The sequence below is a fragment of the Parambassis ranga genome, chromosome 16, assembly GCF_900634625.1.
Source record: "Parambassis ranga chromosome 16, fParRan2.1, whole genome shotgun sequence".
Taxonomy (NCBI): Eukaryota; Metazoa; Chordata; class Actinopteri; family Ambassidae; genus Parambassis; species Parambassis ranga.
In genome coordinates, this window is record NC_041036.1 from 18,623,808 (window position 1) to 18,636,527 (window position 12,720).

The following is a 12,720-nucleotide window of genomic DNA, read 5'->3' on the forward strand; positions in this document are numbered from 1 at the left end:
CTGCACTTATTCCTTACTTTGTCATTGCTTTGTACTTTGCTTTTCTCGATTTTTAAAACTTTACTTCCACCAAATGAACAAGTAAAAGACAAGTACAAGTACAAAGCCATAAACTAGTGAGCTAATACATAAGATAACACTAATGCAAACACCAATAAGCTAAAACTACACTTTCAGGTATAAGACCTTTCTCAGTGAAGATGCTGGTCCTGACACACTGGTCGCCATCGTCCACGCCAATGACCCAGACGGAGATGGTGTCTCTTATGCCATCACCGGTGGCAACGAGGATAGCAACTTCCTGCTGGATAACCAGAAGGGTGAGTTAGAAGCAGCAACCTCACTGGACACTTCAAGTAACACTTTGCTGGTTACGTTCAGGCAATTCTTCACAATCATGAACAAAACAGCTTTCAGGGGAGAAAAAGAGAAGCTGTTTATGCTAACTAATGCTTCTGATTAGAGTCAATCAGGAACAATTGAAGAAGAAAGTGGTCATTATGTTGATTTGCATGTTTCATTAGCATGTGTCAGAACACAGAGCACATTTTACACTACAAATCCTATAAACGGACCTGAGAGAGGAAAGGAAGTGGAGCTACAGGGAAGAGCAAGTGGACAGGTCAATAAGAGATCTAATTAATGAATTCAATACATTTTATGTTCATCTAACTACCAGTTGTTTGAATCTGTGGACACAAACACACCCAGGGACCAACACCAGATCCTCTAATAGTACAAAAACACATGAATGATGATTATTGGTGTCGCACAACACAGACAATGACTTTCACACACACACTGTGGCTTTCAGATCACTTACAGTCACAGCACAAAGCAAGCAAACACACAGAGAGGCAAAGTGTTTGTTGCCACGGTAACAAGTATTTGGGGATAATGCTTGATAGCAATAACAAGGCCAGTAAACCCCTTGGAAGAGACACACACACACATGCATAAATAAAACAAACATGAACACATACACAATTATAATCACTAAGACACACACACATACATATATACATGTCTATCTTTATGAGGACCAATTTGTGTAGAGTTGAGTTTATTTTGTTTATTTATTTGATTTAATTTTTTTAATTTTATACCCAATTTCTGGAGTCTTTTTGCTGACAATTATTGACCTTTCTGTAGCATCTGTTTGTCTGAATTAAGGTAAGGTAAGAGAGGGCACTATTTAAATCAGTTTTGTAAGGTTTAAAGTAAAATTTAGGATGAAATGACTATAGTTAAAATTAGGATAAGGGCTAAGGAACAAGTTATATCCTCACAAACATGCAAAAATGATGTTGTGTGTGTGTGTGTGTTTGTCAGAGAAAGACTTTTGCCAAATAAAGTTCATGTTCAGCAGTGTGATGTTCAGTCATGTTTTGCATGTTTATCTGTGTGTGTGTGTGTGTGTGTATGTCTGTCTAAGCCTCTCTGTCACCTTATCACCCAGCATGCACTGCTCCACTGCTCTGCCACACACACTTGCGTCCATGCACAAACAGATATAAACGTGAACATTTGCACATAAATGATATATTAAGTCTCTCTCTCTCTCTTTCTTACACACACACACACACACACACACACACTCAAGCAGCAGATGGCCTTTGGCTTGCTCGGCTGTTCTGCTTTGTCACTTCAAAGCGTTGTGAAGTATTTTCATGTAGATGTGTTCGCTCCCTCCCAGCCTCCGTGTCTCTATTCATGTTGCTACCAAAGCTGCTTATTTGTTTGTTTGTTTGCTCTGCTGCTCTGTTATGTTAATGTGGAAGTGATTGTTAGCGCAGAGAAAAATATGACATTTGTTTTAGGCCTGAGTTGGAATAATGCGGTGCTTTTGCAGGCTGCCGCTTGTGCCGACAGTCTCAGCTGATGGTGACCCACGGAGCAGTAAACATCACAGCACAGCGCTTCAGCTACATTGTTTTTGAGCTCGGCATGCCAGTTGTTATTTATACTCACACGGTTCCCATTCTGGACGCTGAAGCAGGGAAACTCCCGCAGCAAAACCATCAACTTTACATGAAAATATTAACAGCATCAAATCTGGTATTTTTCTTAATTTGCTGACATCTTATATAATATGTGATTGATTGTAAATAAATTCTAATTGGAAAAATAATTCATTAGCAAGAGAGCATTTGAAAACCTAAGAGGTTTACAGCTGCTACTACCAGCTCGGCAGGCGTTAATTTGTTGGCCAAACACTTTTCACAACAAAAATAATCAACTTAATGCTCTTGCTGGTTGGTGTCTATCAGCAATAATAATAATGTGTTTGGCATCACAGAGGAATTTCAGCAAAGAAACAAGTCCTCACTGTTCCTTCCTGCAGCTTATTTTCTGGATGGTCACTGTTGGCCTTATCCTCCTGCAAAGCAAATGCAGCTGTATCCTCAGCCTGTCTCTCTCTGCTGCATTTCTACAGCTGTATAGAGAAAGCAGAAAGGGTCAGAAGTGCACTCTTACTGTTGATGGATAAAGTGTTTACTGCAGCAATTAAAAAAAAATGAAAATCATCCAGCTAAAATTCAGATATACAATAATCCTGGTTGACTCTGATGCACAGCATGAGCAGCTCTTGGGTGTTTTCTCTAGTTTTCCTCTGTGCTTTCTATTTGCTGAGTTTTCCCTTTTCTTCTGACTCTGTTTACTGTAAAGTGAACCAGTATCCCCTGGCAGCACAAACCACTTCTGAATGCCTGTAAACATAAAAGCAATTTAAAGTTATACTTCTGCTTGAAGAAAATGTTGGAATTCTTCAGTGAAAATCTGCAAAAAAAAAGAAAACCCTCAGACGCACCAGCACAATTGGAGATGTGCTACACTGCTTATGTCCTGTACATGTCGTCTGTGTCTAGGCATTATTAAGCTGCGGCGGAGTCCACCTCCCCGGTTAAGGGGACCCCAGTACGTCCTCAACATCACTGCCACAGATGACAATGCCTCTGGGGGGCCGTACCCACTCAGCAGCTCTGCGCAGGTCATCGTGGGAATCAATGACATCAACAACAATAAGCCTGTGTTCCAGGAGGTGAGTGAAGTTCACTTGTAAGAATATAAAGGAACTATTTAGTTCCCTGACTGTGCTGCCTGTTGTTCTCAGTGTCAGAACTACGGCCTGAATGCGGCCGTCCTGGAGAACCAGCCACTAGGGACATTTGTGTTGCGCGTACAAGCCCACGATGCCGACATGGGTGTCAATGGAGAGGTCAAATACGGCATCATGCACCGAGATGGAGTGTCGTCTGGGTTCGACATTGATCCTGACACAGGTAGGCTTCACAGAAACACTCGATATTAGCACTTCTCATTCTGTTCTGTAATGTGTCAGGAATCCTTTACAACAAGGTCAATCAATGATATGTAATAATAAGTAGCACAAAAGTGGAACTTTCTCCATAGTAATATGGCCCCTGTGTGTGTGCCAGGTGTTATCACCACTACTGTGAGTTTTGACCGGGAGCGTCAGAGGGAGTTCACGCTGTCAGTGACGGCCACAGATCAGGCTGAGGAGCCACTCATCGGAATCTGTCAGATCACAGTGCTGATCCAAGATCAGAACGACAACGACCCCAAGTTTGAAAACAGCCGCTACCAGTGTGAGTAATAAATTACTAACTTCTACCGTTAGTAATATTATCACTTACAGTACAACTGTTACTTCTACTCTGACCAGGGTGAGTATTAATACTACATACACTACTGATGCTGCTATTACCAATGTGAGTACCAATATTACAAATATTACTTCTACTGCCTGTGAGCACTAGAGAAACTACTATTACTCTTACCAGTGTGAGTACTAGCAGGCATCATATTTACTACTTCTGCTGCTGCACAGTTAGAGCAATATTACTACTTCTCCTACTACTACCAGTGTGCTACTTTCACTATTATGCAGCACTGTTATTACTGCTGTCTGCTTCTATTGTAGCACTACAACCTGAAAGATTATTACTACTACCAATAAAACTACTACTACTACTAGTAATAGCGTAGGTTCTACTACATTTGCTGCTACTGTTAGTAAGTAGTATTACTGATACAGGTTTTATTCCTATTACTACCAGTGTGAGTATTACTACAACATTGGCATTCCTGTTATTACCTCTAATACTGCAACCTCAAGTGCTAGTGTCAGTTCTGATACCCTTGTTCTGTACTACTGGTTAACAGATCAGAAGGCAGTTTTCAGCATCTGACGCCCTGCTCAGCCTCTCCTCAGATGGACTTTTATCCATCTGGTGTGAAAGTGTGAAACATGGCTGTCACACACTCAGGGTTAAAAGGTTTCTTTCCCCCTGGAGTTGCCCACGCTAACATCTGCTCTCACAACGTCCAACTTCCTATTCCTATATGCACCTCAACGTATAATCTGGGTGAGAAAGGAGCAAGTGAAGCAAGTGAAGCACGTAAACCACGTGTTTGTCATCGTGCATCAATCTGCACCCTTGAAATCCTGAAAAGCTCCTAGGACTAATGGAATATTCACTGCCGGCTCCCATGGGTCCGTGTTTGTTTACTATGTGTGCAAATATGTGTTTTGATAAGCGTCGTGTCAGAAGTTCTTCTCGTCCGATTAGGGAAACACACGGAGTGGCTCATTAACTATTTAACAGGCAGATTGAAATGTTTCTGGGACATGCATTCATTTACCACTGGAAAGAGAGTGTGTCTGTGTGTGATGGGGGTTTCCTGCACCAATGAAGGAAATGAGCTGGAAACCACCTCTTGTTTAGCCGGCTTGTAATTTATCTGATGATATTTATCGTACAGCACCGCACAGAGGTTTGGGGCTCCAGGGACAGCATGAGCAACAGCTCTTGGGAGTTTTTTTCTGCTTTCTATTAGCTGTAACATATTCTGAGACTTCCTCTCCTCCAGTCTGTTTACCGTAAAGTGAATGGTGTCCTCTGGCAGCAGGAACAACTTTCGGATGCCTGAAAACATGAAAGTAATTTAAATTAAGAGTAGGATTAAACCTCTTTTGGAATATGTTGGTATTTCTTAGTAAATATCTGGAAGAGAAGGAAACCTCAAAACTCACTAACCCACACCAGATCTCTGCTAAATGTTTGATTTATGTGTGATTTAAGAGCGCCATCCCTCCCAATGATGTGTTTGTTGGCTGCTTTTGAAGGAGACTTAAAAAATGAACATCACACCATCACAGGTTGTAGTATATCCAAGCAAGAAGGCGGATCATGTTATTCACCTGCTAGCTCTTAATATATACATGAAAGATATATTCACAGACAAAAGTATGTGGACAGCCAGGCACCATCTGTGTTTGCTGACCTACATTTTTCAGGTTCCTTGTCTATTCCTTTAAGCATTTGTATGACAAATGACAGTATCAATGAGATCAGGTTGAAAGAGGAAGCAGACAAACCCACAAAATGATCATCTAAATGCTCATTTTATAATCTAAACAGGCAACAGTCATTAAATGACTGCATGTTTGGAACTCTTAGTCAGGGAAAAGGAACATTTTATAATATACTATACAGAACAACTGGTTTGTCCATAAAATGTCAGAATACAATGTTTGTTTATTCATTAAAAATCAATCAATAATACACTGCTCAAAATTAAGGGAACACTTAAACAACACAATGTAACTCCAAGTCAGTCACTCTTCTGTGGAATCAGCCTGTCCAGTTAGGATCAACACTGATTGTGAATCAGTTTCAGCTGCTGTTGTGCAAATGGAACAGACAACAGGTGGAAATGAGGCAGTTATCAAGACAGCCCTATAAAGGAGAGGTTCTGCAGGTGCTGACCACAGACCATTTCTCTGCTCTCATCCTTTCTGCCTGATGTTTGATCACTTTTGCATTTGGTCAGTGCTCTCACTGAAGGAGCATGCCCAGGCGTTGTAGGGAGGTCATACAGGCACGTGGAGGACACACACACTACTGAGTCTCATTCTGACTTGTCTTGAGGAACTTCCACTCAAGCTGGATCAGCCTGTGATGTGATTTTCCACACATTTTGAGTATGGTTCCAAATACAGACCTCCATGGGTTAATTATAATATTTTGTTCTCAATGTATTCCACTGTGTAATGAATGAAGATTTTCAACTGTAATATTTTATTTATTGAGATCTCGGAGGTGTTATTTTAGTGTTATTAAAGGTTCCCATAATTACACCTAAACACAGACCAGATGAAATTGCACACAGTGTCTGATTATGTTTGGTCACATAAAAAACATGTAAAGCAGGGAAAATATTTAAAAACATTTGTAATATTTAGTGGTGTGTCTTTCATTCTTAGCGAACAAAACAGACCCAGCAGAGCCATATCCTTTGTTCTGATCCTCTTGTTTTTATTCACAGTCATTCAGATCCAGTGTTTGCCCCTCCTGGTTGTTTTTTTGGTTGTTTCTCTGTGACACACATTAGACTCAGCAGGATCTGACATTATTATTCAGTTGAAATGTATCCACTGAGACCCGCGAACGTGAAAAGGACATTATTATTGACATAATGCTAGAAATGCAGTATTACAGAGGGAAATGCACCAGCCGACCTCCCCTCCACTCATTGTGTTTTGTTGTCTGATCAGCGCTGACACGCATCGCAGTCAGCAGGATTGGAGGTTATATTCATAAATTTAAAAAAGCGTCTGTTGACTTTGCAGCGTGAGACCCAGAAATGACAAAATGAGGTGACACACTGCTGACACAACACAACGCTGTGTTCCCACCGAGATATTATAATATCTGCTTACCATCACATTGCATGATGTTATACAGTATTCAGTCAAATATAATGAAATTCAGTATTCATGCTCCAAACTCCAGTCAGAATATCATTTTGCAGCTGGTGCATAGTGGACATCGGACACACAATATATGGCAGCATAACTAATACAGGTTTAAACATATGTGTGTGTGTGTGTGTGTGCAGGTTTATTGTCTCTATGTCTCACACTCACTCTTCTTTTCCTCTCAGACTTCCTGAGGGAAGACACTCCAGTTGGAACTAGTTTCCTGCGTGCAGCGGCACACGATGACGACCAGGGGAGCAACTCGGCCATCACCTATTCACTGTCCAATCAGAAACCGGCTTACCTGCACATCAACCCCAGCACTGGCTGGATTTATGTGAACTACCCCATCTCACAGGTCAGAAACACACCAGCAATAAAACATCAAAATCCCCATGGAAATGTCCTCGCTGAGCAAAAGTCCCTCCTGTGTCTGCACACAGAGTCGTTTAGATGGTAGCAGCACGGTCACAGGGTCATGAGGTCACGGGGTCGAGTGTATGATTCCATTTGTTCTTTTGTTTCTGCCATGTGAAGTATGAAAGTTACATCAAACACACAGTTGACTTAAATCTTTAATGGCTGTCATTGTGTGCGTATCTTCTTCTTTGTACAGTCTTACAAAGTCAAACTGAAAATCTACAATGAAGTGAATCCGTCTGCTAAACAAACGTCTGCTATGAATGATGCCGACTGTTCTTCTTCTTCTTCTTCTGTCATCTTTGCTCTGTTCTTCTTCTGTGACTTTTAAACAGCACTTCAGTCAATAATTTAATAAAGGCAGATTCACACACTTTCTTTCTTCATACCAAGATCAACATTTTAACATTTTCTTTTTCTCCCTGCTCTAATAATCACTCATTTTTACAAATGCTCAGTGGCCTTTCATCACAGCTGTCGAACTGTTCAAAAATATTAAAACATGAAGATGAAAGAATGAATCAATAAGAATTAGCAAAACCCTTTTTTTGTTTATTTGAGGAAAGAATCACAAACTGAAAAACATTTCGGAATGGGTGTCTATTAATTAATATTATTTAATATTTCATTCCCTGTGTGTCTCCCTGCAGACGTCCAGGATCAGCCAGCAGATTGTGGCGTCAGACGGGGGGAACCGCAGCACCTCCGTGGAGTTGACAGTCATCATCACCAACGTCCACAACCAGCCACCGCACTGGGAGCAGCCCGAGTACTGGGTCACCGTACCGGAAAACACCGTCAGAGATGCAAAGATAGTGGTGAGTTAGCGATGAGGACACTGAGCTCTGGAGTTTTCTTATGAGACCATACAACTGATTCACTTGTTTAAGAAGCAGTTGAACCTGCTGTCGAGGTTATTGCTTCTGTGAGTCAATGAAAGTGATTAGACATTTTAGTTGACTTTCAATGTCAAACTGGGACCTGGCAAGACCTTGGCAAGAACTCAAGATGTCACACTCCTCATTATGACAACAGTCAGTACTGCGGGCTGTCTTTTTCACAATAACCTGCAGTGACAATAGTGACTGATTTTATGGCTTTTATGCACTTTTTCCATAAAAAGATAGAAAATGCTAACTGCTACTTGATAGCTTTTGAAGGTCCTCAGCAGCTTGTCGTGTTCTCTCTTTTGTAATTTGTTAAGCTGTAGCCATTTTGACTGATGGTATTCTGGTATGTCCTTTCTAAACCTCCCAGATGTTGCATCAGGCCCTCAGCAGCTCTCCAGATGGCTAAAATTGTGCTTAAATATTTGACAAAATTTGATGCATTTTTAACAGGATCAGCTTGTTGGACTTTTTAGTTGTTTTAGTAAAGCTTACATACTCCACGAGAACAGAGACATTTGTTCGTGTCCCCGAGGTGGCAAGAACAAGAATAAAGTTAGTTTCGGCACGGACCTTTCATACTTCATGAGAAACACTCATATGTTCCTCTATCTGCAGCGTGCAGCATACACACACACAGGTTTTGAACATGTTTCGCTGCTGAACAACGGCAGAAACAGCAGTCTAGGTAAACATGTTTGAAGCGGAGGAAGCGGGAGATTTGTTGCTACTCTTTTGGATTTCACTTGTTTGCCCAAATATTACCTTTTCTGCTTCTCCACATTGGCCACGCCCACTCTAACATTCCGACCAATCACACAATAGTTCAGCCCTGACACGGCCCTTCAGAAAAATATGGGTGACAGCGCACATGCTTCATCCATACTTATATACAGTCTATAGTGGGGATACCAGGTGTGCTGTATGGTTGTCGTGACTCCTGTGAAGTCTCACCTCAGGCTGCTCAAGTAGCTGATCACTGAACCAAAGCTCAAACTTCTCTTGATCCATGTAAGCAGCTCTGTAAGATGTAGAAAGTGACATGTTCAAGCCAGGAAGAAGACGTGTAAAAACAGGACTATTAAACCCAGTCTCCCTCCTGCAGCAGTTGAAGAGTTCTCTTTTTCATTTACATCCTCCTTCACGTCTGTTCGGAGCACCCCTAGGAGGCTAGAGACACTCTTTCTTCTCCTTCATCCCTCTCTCCTCCCTCTCTCCTTCTCTATCTCTGTGTCAGCATGTTTAGCCGAGCACTTCTAGAAAATTTTCTGCCAAGCAAACAACAAAACCCGCCCTGAGTCTGTCTCACCTGACTCACTACAACCAACACACACACACACACACAGCTTGCTTGTGTACCTCCGGTGATTTCTTTTCCTCTTTTGATCCCTCCATCCTAATTTGCTCTCTTTTCCTAAGCCTCTGGTTTAGAAGGTGGAGGAGTTTTTACCCTCCAGCTGCTCGATTTCATGGAGGTTAGTCAGTTTTCAAATAGTTGTAGGGTGTGTGTGTGTAATCTTGTATGTGTGTGTGTGTGTGTGAGAGTGGGTGTGTTTCAGTAGGGGCACTTCTTTTCGACCCCTTGCGTTTTTACTGAAACAGACAGAAAATGACGGTGGTGGTGACAGGGATGATGATTGGAGGCTGTCCCACCCACAGCTCCATCTGTCAGTGATGATTGAGGAGAGGGAGAAAATTACACCTGCTGTCGGAGCGTCACAATGGTCTCTCATCACCTCAGAAAAACAGACGTTTAATTACTGTGTTTAACCTGACAGGGAATGTATGATGGAGAGGGGGGGGAGGGATTCAGATGCAGGAGAAGAAGGAAAGATTCATGCTTATTTCTCTTTTTCATCCATTTTTCATTTTGATGTCATGTCTGTTACAGTAATGCACAATTAGATTCATTCACTCATCGATATGTAAAACTTCCCAAAACTGACGACCTAAACAAATCACTCATAAGGCTACAGCATCTCCTCCTCTTCCTCCTTCCGCTCCTCCTCCTCCCTGATTTGTCTCCTCTGCTGTGTTAATTGCACTGAGGAGGAACTGTTGTTTTAAATTTAGCAGCCTTAATAAGGTCTGTTAATCACATTGTTAACAAGGTAGAGGGAGGGAGACGCTGCAGAGGTGCTGTCTGAATCTCCATACTCGTCTCCTGCTGCTCACGTGTGAGCATTTCATGTTATGAATCTACTCATCAGCAGACTTCCTCCTGTTTTATTCCTCATCCTGGTCATGTTTTATTCAGCTGTTACACTCAGCAACTAAAAACTTTTCACATGAAGCTTAAATAAATTAATTTCTGGCCATCCACATGTGATTTAAAAACAAAAAAATCAACAATACAATCCTGTAAATCATAAAACATGAGGGTGGGGCTTAAAAATCATGCTCAATAAAATAGGAATAAACCCTAAAAATCAGTGCAAAAAACTTGCAGTACTCCTATGGCCCTTAAATGCATCATAAAAATACAAACAAGTGATGACCTTTCACCAAAACTATTTTATTCTATTTTCTTGTTTACAATTTTGCCAAGAATGAACCTCCAAAAATAAAACTGTGCACACATTGGTGCAACACAAAAGCCATGAATGACTCCAGTTGTGACTTATGGACAGTATTGATTAATGAGGAAATACATAGATTACCTTCAATCAAGATTTTCCAAGAGCCAAATGGTACAAAAAAAACAACAATCGAATGTCCCCATGCAATAGACTGATTGCTACATATGTATTTTTTATATTACAAATCTACTAAAAGCCTGTAGATCAGCCAAATACTCCATGATTGTTTGTCATGTTTAGGATTTAAGGCTATATAATTGCACAAAGTCCCACGTGCGAGACATGAATATACATAGGGATGCAAATCTTTATATTGCAGTGAAAATCCTTAGAGATTCTTTGATAAAAAAAGGACTAATGTGTGCAATAAACTGCATGACAGTGTTGGTATAAATGAGGGGTATTAGGCTCTGTGTGTATTAGAACTCTTGAGAGCAATGCTGGAGTAATGTGGAACAGGGATGGCCAGTTTGCCTTCTCATATCGTCTTATTGTCATGATGAAAGATGGTGTAGACAATTCAGTCGCCAGCGGGCAGATGGGGCGGCAAACTTTCAGTGTGATCACTCACTTTTAATGTCAGGCAATAGGCAATCTCACAGCTCAGCTTCTGTCATTAACCTCTAAATTGGTTCATTTTATTAGAAATATATGCAAACAGGAACAACTATGCAACAGCGGAGAGCGGGGAGGGTGAGGCGGCCGATGCAGTAAATGAAGACTGCGAACAATAAACAGATAAATGACGTAGATAAGACATAAATCACGAAGTAGAAAGATAAATGTGAAAAAAGTGCAGCAAAAAATAATCTTAACAGGAAAAAAGTGCTCGTCTGAGCTGCCTGCTAACTGTTAGCATTTGAAGCTGACAGGATGATCTGTATTCCAGCTGCTGAATCACACTCAGCACCGGCCGCACCAGCTGAGAGCGATCAGCTGTGATATCTCCACAGGCATTAATCTGTGTGGGAGAAGATGGCAGACACTGATCAGCTTAGCTTCGGCACACTGCGCTGATGTCTAATGAGATGATTTCTCATTAGCGCTGATTCCTTACGCTCTGCTGCCTCGGCCTGCTGCGAGGGCTGAGCCAGGCCGCTCCGACGTGTCCTGACACGACTCCTCACCTGGAAACTGGATGGTCACTACTCACAGAAAGATTTGTTAATTAAACCTTAGATTGACATTTTATACACTACAATGATGGTCTTGGGTTTGCATGTAGCCATCCCAACATGCTAAATGGCTACTAAACACATTAGAGTAAGGGGCTTTGGGGGCTGCTGTGGTCAATGAGAGAGCTGAGAGGGTTTTGGTGTTTGAGGTGGTGGACAGCATTTCCCACTCAGAGGACAACATTTTACCTCTGGTGGAAACCACGCCATCACTCAAGATGTTGTTCCTCTTTCTACTGAGATAACCAGCTAACCATGCCTTATACTAAAGGGGTCAAATGGTTTTGCCCTGAGCGAGTGCTTTTTCCAGATACATCTTTAGATATGAAAGTCGGTCTGACGGATGTGCAGGTGGCAATTTCTACCGATCTAACAAGATGTCATATAACCTTTCCCCTCCCATTGATCTGAATGTTGTATGCTTGCAGTCACAGATGGCTGGTCAGTTGCAAGCTGACTGAAACAATCATTAATGGCATGCAGTTCAGACAGAGCGTACAGCCTGCTTCACACATACACTGTGATGTTAAGATAACTGAAGACCAATGCTGTGTCTCAAATTGCATACTTATACTTGCACAGAGTGTTTTCTTACTCACAAGTATGTCACCCAAGCATAAGATAAGACATGGGCCCAGCTAAAAGCTAGAAGTATTCCTCAAAATAAGAAAAATATTAACTCTTAATTAGAATATATATTTTTAATTATCAAGAAGACACTGTTTTAATAGAAGAAGGTGCCCTGCTGGATCATTTAAATAGGCCAATGTCACCCAATATAATGGGCAGATCAATAGGCTATATCAGCTGTGCTCTAACAACCAAAGCTTAACTCACCCACAGTTGGAAACATATGGGTGGTCTGCGATCAT

General features: G+C 41.4%; 1 protein-coding gene across 1 annotated transcript in view; it reads left to right on the forward strand.

Annotated features, from left to right (window-relative positions):
- LOC114448379 (neural-cadherin) overlaps positions 1–12,720 on the forward strand; it is a 97,325-nt gene that overhangs the window by 56,273 nt on the left and 28,332 nt on the right. The window contains exons 7-12 of the mRNA XM_028425296.1: positions 178–320; positions 2,871–3,043; positions 3,116–3,284; positions 3,441–3,611; positions 6,973–7,145; positions 7,858–8,025. Of these exons, the coding sequence (XP_028281097.1) occupies positions 178–320; positions 2,871–3,043; positions 3,116–3,284; positions 3,441–3,611; positions 6,973–7,145; positions 7,858–8,025 (997 nt within the window). The remainder of the gene's footprint in view (positions 1–177; positions 321–2,870; positions 3,044–3,115; positions 3,285–3,440; positions 3,612–6,972; positions 7,146–7,857; positions 8,026–12,720) is intronic.